This window comes from Musa acuminata, chromosome BXJ3-5 (genome assembly GCF_036884655.1).
Source record: "Musa acuminata AAA Group cultivar baxijiao chromosome BXJ3-5, Cavendish_Baxijiao_AAA, whole genome shotgun sequence".
Classification (NCBI taxonomy): Eukaryota; Viridiplantae; Streptophyta; class Magnoliopsida; order Zingiberales; family Musaceae; genus Musa; species Musa acuminata.
Genome location: NC_088353.1, coordinates 35773736 through 35789982, shown reverse-complemented (window position 1 = coordinate 35789982; position 16247 = coordinate 35773736). Strand labels below are relative to the sequence as shown.

General features: G+C 45.3%; 1 protein-coding gene across 3 annotated transcripts in view; it reads right to left on the bottom strand.

Annotated features, from left to right (window-relative positions):
• The window catches only part of LOC135584209 (pentatricopeptide repeat-containing protein At5g04780, mitochondrial-like), a 32250-nt gene extending 16567 nt beyond the window's left edge, over positions 1-15683 (bottom strand). For 2 of the 3 annotated variants that reach the window (XM_065150905.1, XM_065150906.1), the window contains exon 1: positions 12456-15683. In XM_065150905.1, the coding sequence (XP_065006977.1) occupies positions 12846-15674 (2829 nt within the window). In that variant the 5' untranslated portion in view covers positions 15675-15683 and the 3' untranslated portion in view covers positions 12456-12845. Of the gene's footprint in view, positions 1-11688; positions 12166-12455 lie in introns of all 3 variants that reach the window. The other variant, XM_065150904.1, reaches the window with a different exon arrangement.
• Positions 15684-16247: the final 564 nt, after the last annotated feature.

Genomic DNA, 16247 nt, shown 5'->3' with positions numbered 1-16247 from the left:
TGTTCTCCCAACTTGGGCTTCAAGCACGACACGTGGAAGGCAGGGTGAATTTTGGCATCCTCAGGCAATTTCAGTCTGTACGCCATGACTCCAATACACTCTGTGATCTGATAGGGCCCGTAAAAACGTGGGGATAGCTTCATGGAGGCTCGAGTGTTGATAGAGAGTTGCTTGTATGGCTGTAGACAAAGATAAACCCAATCTTCTACTGAAAATTCTCTTTCGCTTCGTCGTGTATCGGCTTGCTACTTCATTCTGGCTTGAACGATAGAGAGATTAACCTTTAACAGTTGTAGGAGTTTGTCCATGTCAATTAATTCTTGGTCGGCCTGATCTACCTTGGCCGAGCCAATTACATACTTTAGAATCATAGAGGCTGGCCGACCATACAGTGCTTCATAAGGGGCACATTTGGTAGATGAATGATATGTAGTATTATACCACCATTCTGTCACGACCTTAGCTGGAATTGCCTAAGGCGTGATGCATCCTTGCGGCCAAGACGCAAACTTAGCTTGTGTCGCCTAAGTCGCGAGGCACCCTTGCGACAAAGACGCAGACTTAGCTTGCGTTGTCTAAGCCGTGCTTTGCCCTTGCGATATTCCGCAAAGATCAACCCACTTGCAACCTCTCGCAGGTCGTGAAGGACCTGTAAAAGAGAGTTGATTAGTTCGAAAGAACGAGCGACGGACAAGTCCCGACGTCTCGCGAAAAGGGGAAGCTTTACAAGCAATTCAGCGAGCACCTTGCATGCACAAGAGAAAAGAGGGAGAGGGGGAAAACAAGGACTTTAGAGGGTTGAACGAACAGTTGCAAGTCCACAAATGCTTGGGTGTCCAGCCCAAAGGGAATTGTGACACTCTCTTAAGAGTTCACGCCTCAAATTGTCCACTCGAGGAACATAAACCTTATTCCCTTTTGTGTAAACGAGTCCTCCCTGGACCCAAAATCGTCGTGCCTTGCCTTCTTTGATGAGCTGCATCAGGATAACTGCTTGGGGGTCACTATACAGTCCATCCCTGATCCTGGAAAGGAAGTTGGAGTGCACTTGACTTGCTTGGCCTCCGCCCTCCAATTGTGCGACATTCACGCGCTCCATTTTCCGACTCAATGCATCGACCACGACATTTGCCTTCCCAAGCTTATACTCTATTGCCATATCAAATTCAGCCAAGAAGTCCTGCCATCGTGCTTGTTTTGGGGAAAGTTTCTTCTGTGTTTGGAAATAACTCAGAACGATGTTATCTGTCCTCAGCACAAATCGCGATCCGAGAAGGTAGTGTCGCCAAACTTGTAGACAGTGGATCCCACTATCATCTCCTTCTCATGCACTGGATACCGCCGCTCGATCTCGTTGAGCTTACGGCTCTCGTAGGCCACCATATGACCTTCCTGCATGAGTACTCCCCTAATAGCGAAGTCCGAAGCATCTGTATGGACTTCAAAAGGCTCCCCATAGTCTGATAATTTAAGCACTGGTTCTTCCATAACAGCAGCCTTCAGATCTTGGAATGCTCTTTCACATTTGTCCGACCACTTCCAAGGCTGCTCCTTCTTTAGTAACTCCGTCAGTGGAGTTGCACGCTTCGAGTACCCCGCTATGAAGCGTCGATAGTATTTGACGAAACCAAGGAAGGATCTCAACTCTAGCACCTTCTTTGGAGTTCGCCATTCCGCAACTGCTTGCACTTTTGATTTGTTCATGCGAATGAAACCATCACCGATTCGATGCCCCAAGAATAAGATCTCCATTTGGGCGAAGTAGCATTTCTCCCTATTTACGAACAAAGTGTTCTCCCTGAGAACCTTGAAAATTGTCCGAAGGTGTTGAACATTCTCCTCGAGCGTTTGGCTGTATACGACGATATCGTCTAAGTAGACGATCACGAACTTGTCCAAATACTCCTTGAATAGTTGGTTCATGAGAGTGCAGAACGTAGTCGGAGCATTGGTTAAGCCGAAAGGCATCACCAAGAACTCAAGCGCTCCATACCTAGTCACGCATGTAGTCTTCGCTTCGTCGCTTTCAGCAATGCGCACCTGCCAATACCCCGACCGAAGGTCGAGTTTCGAGAAATACTTAGCTTTGCCCAACTAGTCGAACAAGTCCGCGATGAGCGGGATGGGATACTTGTTCTTCACTGTCACTTTGTTAAGGGCTCGGTAATTGACGCATAGTCGGAGGCTCCCATCTTGTTTCTTCTGGAAGAGAACTGGAGCTCCGAAAGGTGCTTTAGAGCTGCATATGAGACCACCGCTTAGCAGTTCACCTAACTACTTTCTGAGTTCTGCCAACTCTGGCGGGGACATGCGATAGGGTGGTCTCGCTGGAGGTTTCACTCCTGGCTCCAGCTCGATGTTGTGATCCACGCCTCTGCGTGGTGGAAGAGTCTTCGGCAACTCGGGTGGCATAACGTCATTGAACTCTTTCAAGACGTTCGCCACCACAGCAGGTTCTTGAATGGCCTTCTCGTTGAGTGGCTCTAGCTTCATAGCAGCCACGAATATTAATTCACCTTTTCGCACCCCTTTATTCAATTGTAATGTCGATATGTGTTGGGGCTCCTTGGTTCCTCTCCGAGAGACAGGAACCACGCAGGGGTCGTCACCTCCCATCATACACAGGGAGTTTAGGAACGACATGGGCACCAACTTCGCCACGTGCATGAACTCCATTCCAAGAGTCACTTGGAAGTCGTCCAATGGCACCACCATCATGTTGGTGTTCCCGCTCCATGTTCCGATCTTAATGGGAACTCCCTTCGCCAACCCGGAGATTCGCCTGGCCTCCGAGTTCACCGCCTTCATTCGACTTGGGCTCTTCTCCAAGATTAACCCAAGTCGCTTTGCTTCTCGATCGGCAATGAAATTGTGGGTAGCGCCCGTGTCCACCATTGCACGAGTTGTTTGGCCATTAAGCTTAATGTCTACATACATCAGCTTGCCGCTTCTTGCTTTTTGTTGCCTTGTCTTTGGGTTCTCCCCCACTTGACCCCGCATGGCGTTCAATAAACACACAGCTCCCATCCGGGGTCCTTGCGACTTCTCATCGTCGCTGCTGGCTTCAGAACTACTCGAACTAAGAGCGACAACCTTGCCCTTGTCCGATTTGGGAGGGTGGATGGAAGCTGTTAAAGCATTGAGTGCCTGTTTTTGTGGGCACACCCTCACCATGTGTGGCCCTCCGCACAAGAAGCATCCGCCAGGTTTCGAGGCCTTGCCTTTCGGGCTTCGCCCTTTGTGGGAACTCTTCTTCTTTTGTTCACCCCCGAGCTCCTTCCCTCGAGAATATTTTGGAGGGCGATTGCCTGAAGATTGTTTCCTTCTTCCCGGGTCTTCAGAGGAAACAAAGTCGGTGAGCCTTTCTGCAGTAGCAATTGCCCTGACCACATCGGTGACATTCCTTCGATTTAGTTCCTGTTGAGCCCATGGCTTCAACCATCGAGGAAGCTGAACAACTTGTCCTTCTCGGACATATCCTGTATGTCCAGCATTAGTGCAGAAAATTGTTTCACATAGTCTCGAATGGTGGTACTCTAGCGGAATTGTCTCAACTTCCTTCTTGCGACGAACTCCGTGTTCTCCGGTAGGAACTGAGTTCTCAACTCCCGCTTCAAGTCCTCCCGTGTGTCAACCCGACACCGACCTTGTTGGATCTCCTCTCAACAGGTTCGCCACCAAAGTTTCGCATCTCCGTTCAGATACATTGTTGCTATAGAAACTTTGGTATCTTCAGAATCAAGCCTCGTGGCTCGAAAGTATTGCTCCATGTCGAACAGAAAGTTCTCGGGCTCTTTGGCATCTCTGGCCCCTCCATATCCATGAGGCTCGGGTGCCCTCAAATTTTGTGGTGGTGCAACGCGGGTGTTGCTTCCTCCTGCATTTAGTGCTCTTGTGAGCATGGCCACCTTTGAAGTGAGTTCCGCCACAACATCCTTTAAGTGTTGCACGGAGTCTTTGGTGTCATCAGACAATCGGTCGACTAAGGCCTCGACCTTGTCGATCCTGGACTCCGCTTCCTCTTGTGAGCTCTCTACCCCAACAAGCCTTTGTTGGCCATGGTAGAGTTCCTCCATGCTCGCTTCAAGAACTTCCAAGTGGGTTTCCGTCGTTGTGAGTCTCTCTTTGTGACTCTTTTTCCCAGTTGGCGCTCCAGATTGCACCTCCTCCGCTCGCGAAGAGTAGCCAACTTCTCGCTCATCATGTTCGCTGTCCCGCTCCTCTTGAGCAACTCCAACAACCTGAAAGCGAGTGTGCACATACAGCCCACCTGCGGCTGCTTGGGGCAAGGGTCCGGCTTGCCCCATCTTGCTTGATTCGCCATGATGCTTTGCCATGGCGAAGTTCCTTCGCTGCTCGCTCGAAGTGCTTGCCCGCTCTGAAACCACAATGTCACGGCCTTAGATGGAATTGCCTAAGGCGTGATGCACCCTTGCGGCCAAGACACGAACTTAGCTTGCGTCACCTAAATCGCGAGGCACCCTTGCGGCAAAGACGCAGACTTAGCTTGCGTTGCCTAAGCCGCGCTTCACCCTTGCGATATTGCTCCGCAAAGATCAGCCCACTTGCAACCTCTCGCCGGTCTCGAAGGACCTGTAAAAGAGAAAGTTGATTAGTTCGAAAGAACGAGCGACGGACAAGTCTCGACGTCTCGCGAAAAGGGGAAGCTTTACAAGAAATTCAGCAAGCACCTTGCGTGCCAGTGATTTAAAAAGCGCTAGGCGCCAAAAGGCGCCAAGGTCCAAAAACGCCCGAGGCGCTAGGCGCTCGCCCGAGCGAAGCGAGGCGCTAAAATATAAAAATATATAATATAATTAATAAATATAATTATTTAAAATTTTAAATAAAAATATGCTATTAAATTAAGAAAATCTAAGATACAAAATCACAATGTCACATTAACAAAAAGTTTCAAAATTCAAAACATTAACATTTTACATCAAAGTCATTCATCATAATCAATATTATCGTCATTTTCACACAAATCATCTTCATTGAATTCGTCTTTTTCCTCTTGTTCTTCGATTCCTTCCTCTTCATCAAGATATGTTTCATTCTCTATGTCTTCAACAATAGCAGGAGCCGAGCTTGATGCTTTTGCACTCATTTTTCTCTTTGACATCTGTCTTGTATATGTTTGTAATTCTCCAGCACCTGAAGCTCTTGCCACATCTCCCCACGTCAATCTATCATCTTCAAATACAAGCTCGTCTTCAGCATCTTGCAAGTTAGCACCCATTTCTCCTACTAACCACTCATTTGAATCATCAATATCTTGCAATGAAATTGAATCAAATCTATTTTTCAAATCATGACGAGTCTTCAAAGCTTGATTATATTTTATGTAAACAAGATCGTGCAATCGTTGATGTTCTAACCGATTTCTTCTCTTAGAGTGAATCTATCATGTCATATAATTTAAAAATATATTAATACATATATCTAAATAAATAAATTAATTAAAATAAAAATATTTAGTAATACTTACATGCTCAAAGACACTCCAGTTTCGCTCACAACCCGAAGCACTACATGTCAAACTAAGTACTTTGACAGCAAATTTCTGTAAGTTCGGGGTGGAATTTCCAAATAGACTCCACCATTCAGCTGCAAAATTTATGTTATTATTAGCAATAACATAGTAACATAATATATATGAAATTAATTATATCAAATTATTAATACCTGGAGAGGTAGTTGTCCTGGATCGAACGGCAATTGGAATTCCAAAAAGACCTTCAGCATTTTTATATAAAGATAATTCATGAATAATCTTATCTTGAACCTCAATGCTGGGAACTAATCTTGCAACACACTGATATAACCCACCCAAAACTTCTGCATCAAATCCAACAGATTTAATCTTATAAAAGAATTCAGGGTTCAAATAATATCCTGCTGCATGTAAGGGACGATGAAGTTGACAATTCCATCTTTCGTCAATGATTGTAAAAATTTTCTCATATTTTTCTTCATTTTCATTAAAAGATCTTTTAATCGTCTCCTTTGCTCTATCCATAGCCTCATAAATATATCCCATTGCAGGCTTATTTTCATTATCCACCAATCGAAGGACTCGAACAAGAGGGCCCATTACCTTTAATATATAAACTATATGATTCCAAAAGGATGGCATTAAGATGATATCAGCAGCCCTCTTGCCTTTTGCTTCTTTTGCCCATTTGCTTGTCACCCATTTCTCAGAGGTAAACATATTTCTCAGAGTATGTTTTTGACGATGCACGCTCTGTAATGTCAAGAATGAAGTAGCAAATCGGGTAACACCATGTCTCACTAATTCTTTATTCCCTGTAAATTCTCTCATCATATTCAAAGCCCCAATGTGATTATAAAGAAATCCAACAACAAAAATTACCCTTTCTAAGGTTTTCTTGATTTCTAAGATCTTTCCAATATCTTCCAACATTAAATCAATACAATGTGCTGCACATGGAGTCCAATACAAGTGTTGTCTTTTTGATTCAAGCAATTTACCTGAGACAAAGGATAACAAAAATGATAAGACTTAAGAGTTTAACACACTTAATTGAAGATAAAATAATTAACAAAATCAAAAGATGAATATTACCAGCTAAAACATAGTTGCTTCCATTGTCGGTTATGATTTGAACGATATTTTGTTCTCCAATTTCTTCCACGAAGTTGTCAAGTAAATCATATATCTTGTCTCCAGATTTTACAAAAGATGAAGCATCTATTGACTTCACAAACATAGTCCCTAAAGGACAATTAACCATAAAATTAATTATACTCCTGCGCCTCCTGTCAGTCCAAACATCTGACATAATAGAGCAACCATGTGTTGCCCATGATTCTTTATGACCCTTTAGTAAGTCATTTGTATAATTCAACTCTTTTTGCAGCAATGGAACTCGCATCTCATAATAACTTGGAGGTTTTAATCCTGCACCATATCTTCCAATAGCTTCAATCATATCCTTAAAACTGTCTAAACGAGTTGTACTAAGGGGAAGACCAGCCTGATAGAAGAAGCGAGCAATGTGTTGAATTGTTCTTCCTCTTATTTCTTTATCACAAGCATCACTTATATTTGTTTGTCTCAATTTTGAGCCTCCTGCTTGCCCTTGTTGTTTCTGGGATCCTTAAAGCATATATAGATCCATCGGTCCTTTTCTACCTTTTTTAGTACTCATAACTTCTTTTCCTTTTTTGTCGTATACTCTTTTTTCACTTGGGTTAATACTCGTAGAATAATCTTCTTCTTCATCTCTGATATGTTCAACATTGTCTTCTGGTAAATTCCCATAAGATTCATTCTTTTGTGTCTTCTTTTCATTCATATAATTCAGCAACTCTTCTTTTACCTCAGGTGGACATTTTTTGCAAGCTGCTGCATTCTTGAAATTTCCTATTAGATGTTGTTTTGCACGAAAAATACCACCTCTGGTAGTCTTATCACAGAATATGCAAGTCACTGCATTAGGATCTTTCGGATCCTTCAAATAATTATACTTCCACGCAGGATCTTTTTTTGATACCATTGGAGACTCTATTGAGTTGCTTTCTGCACTTGCCATTTATGTTGAAACCTAACAATAATTTCAAATAAATAAAAATTAATAACATTAAAATCAAAATAATATATTATTAATCTATTAACAGAAAATTAATCATTTTAAAATTCAAATAAACTTAATATTAAGAGTATACTGAGCCTGATGAAGAAAGGAGGAAGCAGCGGCGGCAACAGCAGCAGCGAGCGGCGAGCGGCGGCGGCAGCAGCGGCGAGCGGCAGCAGCGGCGAGCGGCGGCGGCAGCAGCGGCGGCGAGCGGCGGCAGTGGCAGCGGGAAAGGGAAAGGGAGAGGAAGGCGCGAGCAGCGGGAGGCCTCGAGGGAGGCGCGAGCAGCGGGAAGGCTCGCGGGAGGGCTCACAGGAGGCGAGAGGGCTCGCGGGAGGCGCGAGCAGCGGAAGGGCTCGCAGGAGGCGCGAGCAGCGAGAGGGCTTGCGGGAGGCGCGAGCAGCGGGAAGGCTCGCGGGAGGCGCGAGCAGCGGCAGCGAGCGACGAGATCGCGATCGGGATCGGGATCGAGAGCGGCAGCGGCAGCAGGTTAGTGTTGGGTTAGGGTTAGGGTTAGGGTTAGGGTTATATCGGTTTAGTTGGTTCGATTGAACCAACTAATAACCGAACCAGGACCGAACCAGACCTAAAATTCTGGTTCGGTCGCCTTGGTTTACCCAGGCGCTCGCCCGAAGCGCCCAGCGCCTGGGCTCGGGCGAGCGCCCAGGCGGCGCCTGTTTGAAGCGCGCCGCCTGGGACATTAGCGAGGCGCTCGGGCCTCGCCTCGCCTCGCCCGAGCGCCTAGGCGAGCACCCGAGCGCCTTTTGCAATCACTGTTACGTGCACAAGAGAAAAGAGGGAGAGGGGGAAAATAAGGACTTTAGAGGGTTGAACGAACAGCTGCAAGTCCACAAGCAGCTGCTTACCGGGTGCCAAGCGCGACAACAAGTTCCCGTCAAGGTAACGTGCGAACTTGCGAAAGGTTGTTCAACGCCCGACACTATACTGAAGCCCCATCCAGCCCTGTGCCAGGTTCAAAGGGGCTGAGATGGCTGACGTTTTGGTGAGCGGAGGCGGGCTGCAGAAAACAGCCCGCGACACACCAAAACAGAGATGTTTTGGGCTGTTTTGGGGCTGTTTTGCTCGGTTCGGTGAGCGGCTGCTTTGTAGCGCTGCAACTTGTTCGAACTTACATTTTTACAAGCAAAATGACTCAAAACCAAGGCAAAACAGGCTGCCAAGTAGCTGTACATGTAGATGAGAGCGACGAACGGTTCGTTGAACGAAGTTGTTGCGGGTGCGCGACGACCGTTCGTGACAATTCGGCCCAAGGAAGCCATTTTGCCCACTCCTTTGGCCGATCGCTGGCGAAACACCGAAGGTACATCTCTAAACACCTGTTTACCACCTCTGTTTGGCCGTCAATTTGTGGATGATACGCTGTGCTCATCTTGAGTTTGGTGCCTTGTAACTGAAATAACTCGGTCCAAAATTTACTAGTGAAAATCCTATCACGATCATTTACAATGGACCTTGGCATCCCATGCAGTTTAACAATATTTTTTTTGAAAATCTGGGCATTACTAGAAGCAGTATAGGGATTTCGCACAGCACAAAAATGAGCATATTTCGTAAGTCGATCAACCACCACGAGAATTGCGCTTTTACCTTTGGAAGGTGGCAGCCCTTCGATGAAGTCCATGGTGATGTCAATCCACACCGAGTCTGGTATGGGTAATGGTTGTAGCTTCCCTGGACTTGTCACTGTTTCACCCTTGTGCTGTTGACATACATCACATTGTGCCACATATTCAGCAATAATTTTTTTCATCCATCTCCATTAAAAATTTTGCTTCACTCTTTTGTAGGTTCTCAGGAATCCGGAGTGCCCTGCTGAAGGTGTGGAGTGTATTTCATGCAGGATGATTTTGATAGAAGGGGAGTCAGATATAAGCACAATGCGACCTTTGTAGCGTAGATCCCTCGAATCCCAAGTGTAGTGGGCAACTGCACTTGGATCCTCCTCCAATTTTTTTATGATGTTGTTGATCTCTAGATCCTTCTTCCTTCTTCCCTAATGTCCTTGAGGAAGCTGGTGGTAGGAAGGGAGATGGCTGAAAACTTAGCTTGCTTAGGTAGCCATGAGAGTGCATCTGCAATAATGTTTTCTTTCCCCTTTTTGTAAATAATTTCATAATCAAATCCAAGAAGTTTGATTACCTAATTTTGCTGCTCAGGGGATGATATCTTTTGCTCCAAAAAGCAGTTGAGGCTTCTACGGTCGGTTTTAATTTGAAATCGCCGACCGATCAAGTAGGGTCTCCACCTCATTACTGCGTAGACAATGGCGAGCATCTCCTTATCATATATTGATATATTTTGATGGGAGGGAGATAATGTCTTACTGATGTATGCGAGTGGTTGACCATCTTGTATGAGAACGACTCTAATTCCGACTCCAGATACGTCGGCCTCAATGATGAAGGGTCGGTTGAAATCTGGTAGCGCTAGCACTGGCATCGTCATGGCTGCCTTAAGTTTGTCAAAGGCAACGGAGGCTTTATCCAACCATTGAAAAGCATCTTTTTTCAGTAGAGAAGTGAGGGGTGCGCTGATCTTCCCAAAGTCCTTAACAAATTTTCAGTAGTAGCCCGTTAGTCTAAAGAAACCGCGTAGTAATTTCACGTTTGTAGTTTCGGCCAGCCTTGCATTCCTTTATTTTTTGTTGGGTCTACCGCCACTCCTTCTTATGATATTATGTGCCCAGTGATTTAAAAAACGCTAGGCGCCAAGGTCCAAAATTGCCCGAGGCGCTAGGAGCTCGCCCGAATAAAGTGAGACACTAAAATATAAAAATAAATAATATAATTAATAATATAATTAATAATATAATTAATAAATATAATTAATTACTTTTTTAAATAAAAATATGCTATTAAATTAATCTAATAAATACAATTACTATTACTAGTATATAGTTAACAGTATATAGTAAGAATATTATTAACAATATACTGTATAATGTATACTGTTAACAGTACACTATCGAAAGAGGAGAAGAGTGTAAGGGAAGAGTCGAAAGACCGAGGGTGTTGACTGAGAAGAGCGAGAGCGGCAGTTGTGAGCGACGACAGTGGCAGCGACAGCGATAGCAGCGGCAGCGGGAGTGGTAACAGTGGCACCGGCAGCAGCGAGCAGTGGAAGCGGGAGCAGAAGAAGCGAGCGGAGACAGTGGCAACGGTAGCAGCGAGCAGCGGCAGCAGCAGCAGCAGCAGCAGCGAGAGCAGGAGCGGAAGCGGCGAGCGGAGACAATGGCAACGGTAGCGACGAGCAGGAGCGACAAGCGGCGACAGTCGGAGCGGTAACGGTAGCAGCAAGCAACGGCAGCGACAGCAGCAGCGAGAGCGGCGATAGCAACAGTGGCGACAATAGCGTGAATGGTGAGCAGGGTTAGGGTTGGGGAAGTCACGCTGATATCGGTGCTTTAGTTGGTTCGATTGAACCAACTAAAGCACCGGAGACCGAACCAGCGTTAACCCAGACCTCAAACGCTAGTTCGATTGAACCAACTAAAGCACCGGAGACCGAAGACCTCAAACGCTGGTTCGATTGAACCAACTAAAGCGGTCTTCGGTGCTTTAGTTGGTTCGATTGAACCAACTAAAGCACCGGAGACCGAACCAGACCTCAAACGCTGGTTCGGTCGCTTGGTTTAACCCAGGCGCTCGCCCGAAGCGCCCGGCGCCTGGGCTCAGGCTCTTTGAAGCGCACCGCCTGGAAATGAAGCGAGGCGCTCGGGTCTCGCCTCGCCTCGCCCGAGTGCCTTTTTAAATCATTGTATGTGCCCAAGGTACTCTACTTTTTGCTGGAGAAAACTACACTTTGGCTACTTAACAAAAAGAGTATTTTCCCGAAGGATCGTCAAAATAACCCGTAAATGCTGAAAGTGAGTCTCAAGCGAAGGACCATAAATGAGAATATCGTCGAAAATTACCAGCACAAATTTGCGAAGAAAGCTCCGAAAAATATCGTTCATGAGACTATGGAAGGTTGAAGGAGCATTAGTGAGTCCAAAAGACATTACCAAGAATTCATAATGGCCGTTATGTGTGCGGAATACAGTTTTTGGAATGTCATCTTCACATACCCGAATTTGGTGGTAACTGGATCGGAGGTCCAACTTCGTGAAGACTCGAGTTCCTTTTAACTCATCAAGAAGTTAATCCACCACTAGTATTGGGTACTTGTCCTTGACGGTGATGTCATTTAAAGCTCGGTAGTCGATGCACATCTGCCAAGTTCCTTCCTTCTTGCGTACAAGTAACACTGGTGAGGAATAGGGGCTGCAACTTGGCCGAATCACCCCTGTTTCAAGCATCTCCTTTACGATCTTTTCAATTTCATCCTTCTAGAGGTGAGGATATCGGTATGGTCAAGTGTTCGTTGGTGGCTTGCCCGGAAGGATTGGAATCCAATGGTCATGTTGTCGAGTAGGAGGAAAACCGTGCGGCTCAGCAAAAATGTCGACAAATTCAGCAAACAATTGAGCGAGATTTTGATCTTCAATTTCTATTTTCTTTCCCTCTGGTTGCTGCTGGAGATGCATTAAAAAGCCACCATTTACCTTGTGCAAGGTAATCAATTGAAAATGAGATATTACATTCAAGGTAATTAATCCAAATAACCATAGAGATCTTAATCCAAATATCTTATTAATTAAAGGTAATTAATGAGATATAACATACAGATCTTAATCATTTATCCAAAATAACCATATGAAAGAATATTAAAGCAATCTAATTTGTCCACGGTGCAAATTTTGTTTTCTTACAATTAAACACTGTATTATCACCTCCCCACTCCAGCTAAGACAATTGTTAAATCCTTTTAAATGCATAAGTAGATCCACCTTACCTCAATGGAACACCTTGCAGCAATAGTGTATAGAACAACTAGGCATGTTGGTCTGGGATATCATGTAGCTGGTCCTGCTCAGTCTGACTGTTTCATGCATTGCCAGCAATGTCAGTCGGCTATTTTCTGATGCAGAAACTTCAAACTTTGCAACTTACATCTATGTCAAGTCGACATCTGACCATGACTGTTGCATCAATTGAAAGAATGTCTATAAATGGTAATTTTCTGATGCAGATACATCCAGTTTGAAGTTTACCACATCTAACCACATATCCTGCATGATCAGTGAGCCCTTAACTCATTATTTATTATGGATGTTAGATCTTAGGTGAACCATCACCTAGATGAACAATACACCAATTGTAGTTCGTTTCTAGTATTGTTCAATCACCATTTGTCCCCACAGCTGCAAGTTCCATCTTTAAAATGGTGATAGAAGCACCCATCTGTTATAAAGATATCTCGGTCCTCGATTTTGCTTATAAATTTAACTGATGAGTGGCAGTCAATGCACATCCGGACATTCTTGGAGACACGTATAGGGATGTTAGCACGCAGAGAGATAATGCCTAGACATACTGCAAGCTTTTCAGTGTGGTAACAAGTGAAGGGATCAACTTCTCCTTGATCACAGAACACAATATTCTGAGGAACATACCCACCCTTCAACATTCCATCAGCTAACTTGTTCCACATGGCCAGAATCATCTCCATTTCAGGATGGGAGCTATCTCCAGATTTAAAGGAGTGGATGGCACTGCCTATTTCTATCCAGCTACATATGTCAACCATCTTTAACCCCTGATCCCTCAGTGCATTCTTCATGGTACTAGCAGAATCCCACAACCCGGACATGGCAAAGATGTTATAGAGCACTATGTGATTCAAAGCATTTTGAGGTTCTAACTCAAAAAGTGCCCTTGCTGCCCTTTCTCCTATCTCATAATTTGAATGTAGTCTACATGCTTTAAGAAGAGTAGCCCACAGGCAAGCATCAGGTCTGAATGGAATTCTTCTGATGAGATCCAGAGACTCCTCCAGTAAACCTGCAGTACCCAACATATCAACCATGCAGGTAAAGTGCTCCAAGGTGGGAGAAACTCCAAAAATATCCTCCATCATTTTAAAAAGCTTCCAGCCTTCATCTACAAAACCTTCTTGGTTGCATGCCGAAAGGATTGCAGTAAAAGTAATATGGTCCGGCTTGATACCAGATTGCTGCATTTGTTTAAACAAGCTTAGGGCATCCGTAGTCATTCTGTGGAGTGAATAACCAGCCATCATCGCGTTCCATATTACCAAGTCCTTTTCAATTACACAGTCGAACACTAATTTAGCATCTTTAATACTACCACATTTTGCATACATATTTATCAGGGTGCTTGCTAAAGTAAGAGGACAGCCATCAGGTCTGCCCTTTTCAATGCGGCTATGCAATTCTCTGCCCAACCTCAGAGCCATTATATTGCTGCAAGACAACAGTAGGATCATCAACGTAATAGAACTAGGAACGAAGTTCTGCTCTAACATTTCCAAATATAGCTTCAAAGCAGCTTCTGGATGCTCATTATGATTGTGACCTGCCATGAATACATTCCAAGACACTACATTTTTGTCTTTCATTCCATGAAAAACCTTGGTAGCAGAAGACATGTCACAACATTTCGCATACATGTCAACCAATGCACTTGAAACAAAGACATTAGACTCAAAACTATTTCTCAAAATGAAGCCATGAACTTCCTTTCCAGAATGATGTAACTTAAGGCCTGCGCAGACTGAGAGAATAGAATTAATGGTTACAGCATTAGGTTGGATTATCACATCCAACATGCCAATCAGAATGCTAGAACATCTTGTGTTGAACGATTTTGGCAATTGCATCTCTCGAAACAAATCCAATGCCTCATCATTAAGACCAGAATGATGGAAGCCAGATGTTAGTGCATTCATAGAAACAACATTGGGCTTCAAACCCTTCCGAATAATTTCAAACAAAAACTTAAAGGCCTCATCTTTTTGGCCCCTTCTTGCATAAGCAGCAATAAATGTATTGTAGGTGATCACATTAGGCACAAATCCATCTTTCTGCATCAAATCAAGAAGATCCAGGGCCTCACTCATCTTATCCTCATCAGCATATGCTGCAATCAGTGCATTCCACACAGGCACATTCCTATTCTCCAGATCAGCAAACACCCTCTCTGCAAAACCACTCTTTCCGCACTTGAGATACATATCAATCAAAGACCCACCCACGAAAGCGTTCATCTTCATTCCATTCCTTATCACATATGAATGCAATTCCTGCCCAAGATTCAAAGCCGTCAGGCCCGAGCAAGCAGGAAGAATGCTTGCTATCGTGACAGCATTTGGTTTCTCATGCAAGCACATTTGTCTGAAAATTTCAAGTGCATCATCAAAGCACCCATTCTGAACAAGACCAGACACTACTCCATTCCAAGAATTGGTGCCTGGCTGAAGCCCATTTTCTCGCAACTCGTCCAAGAGGAGAAGGGCCATGCCGGTCTCCCCGTTCCGAGCAAACCCAGAAATCAACGCGTTCCACGATATCAAATCCGGTCGAACCCCATTCTCCCTCATCGACTGAAACATAGCTTGCGCCACATCCAGCAATCCAGCGTCAGCATAGGCATTGACGAGAGCGGTCCACGAGATGACATCCCTTACGGGCATCCGATCAAAGAACGCGCGCGCTGAGGTGATATCTCCGCACTTGGAATACATGTCAACAATAGAATTGCCGACGACTATGTCGACCTCCAGAGGAGCAGTAATCACATACCCATGGACGGTTGCGGCAGTTCCCCAGTCCCGCAGCTCGGAGCAGGCCTTGAGGATCTTCGGCAGGAGGAACCTATCAGGCGTGGCACCGTCCGCGATCATGGAGGCGAGCACGGAAATCACGTCGCTCCACCGCTGCGACCGGCAATGGGAGCTGATGAGCTTGGCGTAGGAGCGGGCTTTGCTGTGGGGCGTTTCGTCGAACGGGTCGGCGACTTTGGGGAGATATCGAGAATTGACGGGAGACGTGGCTTGCGCAGTGCATTGTGGACTCGAATGGGTCGCCGGGATTCTGGAGGGGAGGCGGTGAAGAGGTGAGAGGGATTTGGCTTGGAGGAGAGAGGGAAGGATGGGGAGAGAGGAGTTGGAGGTGGAAGAAGAAGGAACGGCGCAGCAACAGCAAGGTGACATTTTTTTGCCCTTCTTTACCCCAAAGACCGAGACTTGAAGCTGCTGCAGGTTTAAAAGGATCCGCCTATAACCCAAAGCAGATATTTGTCTGAGAGACCAGACACAGCAGCGACGCCGAGCAACGATGTAAAGATCGCAGATATTGTGGACCCCGGAAACAGTAGACATATGAAGGGCTAACTATCCTGTTTGGTATCTTGGCTAAACACAGGATTCGGTTTTCGTGGACCACATCACCCCTGAAAGTTTAAATGGGTGATATAGGGGGCAGGGGGCCTCGGTCCCAAAAGATTTTGTAAGCACACGTGTCGCCGTGAGAAACAATCACAGATAGATTACGCACGCAAATAACGGCTCAGATCATCCCACGTCTCCCACAAATATATCCCCATTAAATAAAGGGATCGAGGCCAAGGAAAAGAGACGAGGTGAAGGAGATCGAGGCCATGAAAAGAGGAACCCTAACACTCGAATCAGGTGCAGGAGACCTCGATGCCTCTGCCTGCGCCCTCGCCCTCGCCGATCGGTTGTTCCTAGAACTCTAGCTTCTCCAAGTGAGAGGAGAGCGGTAAG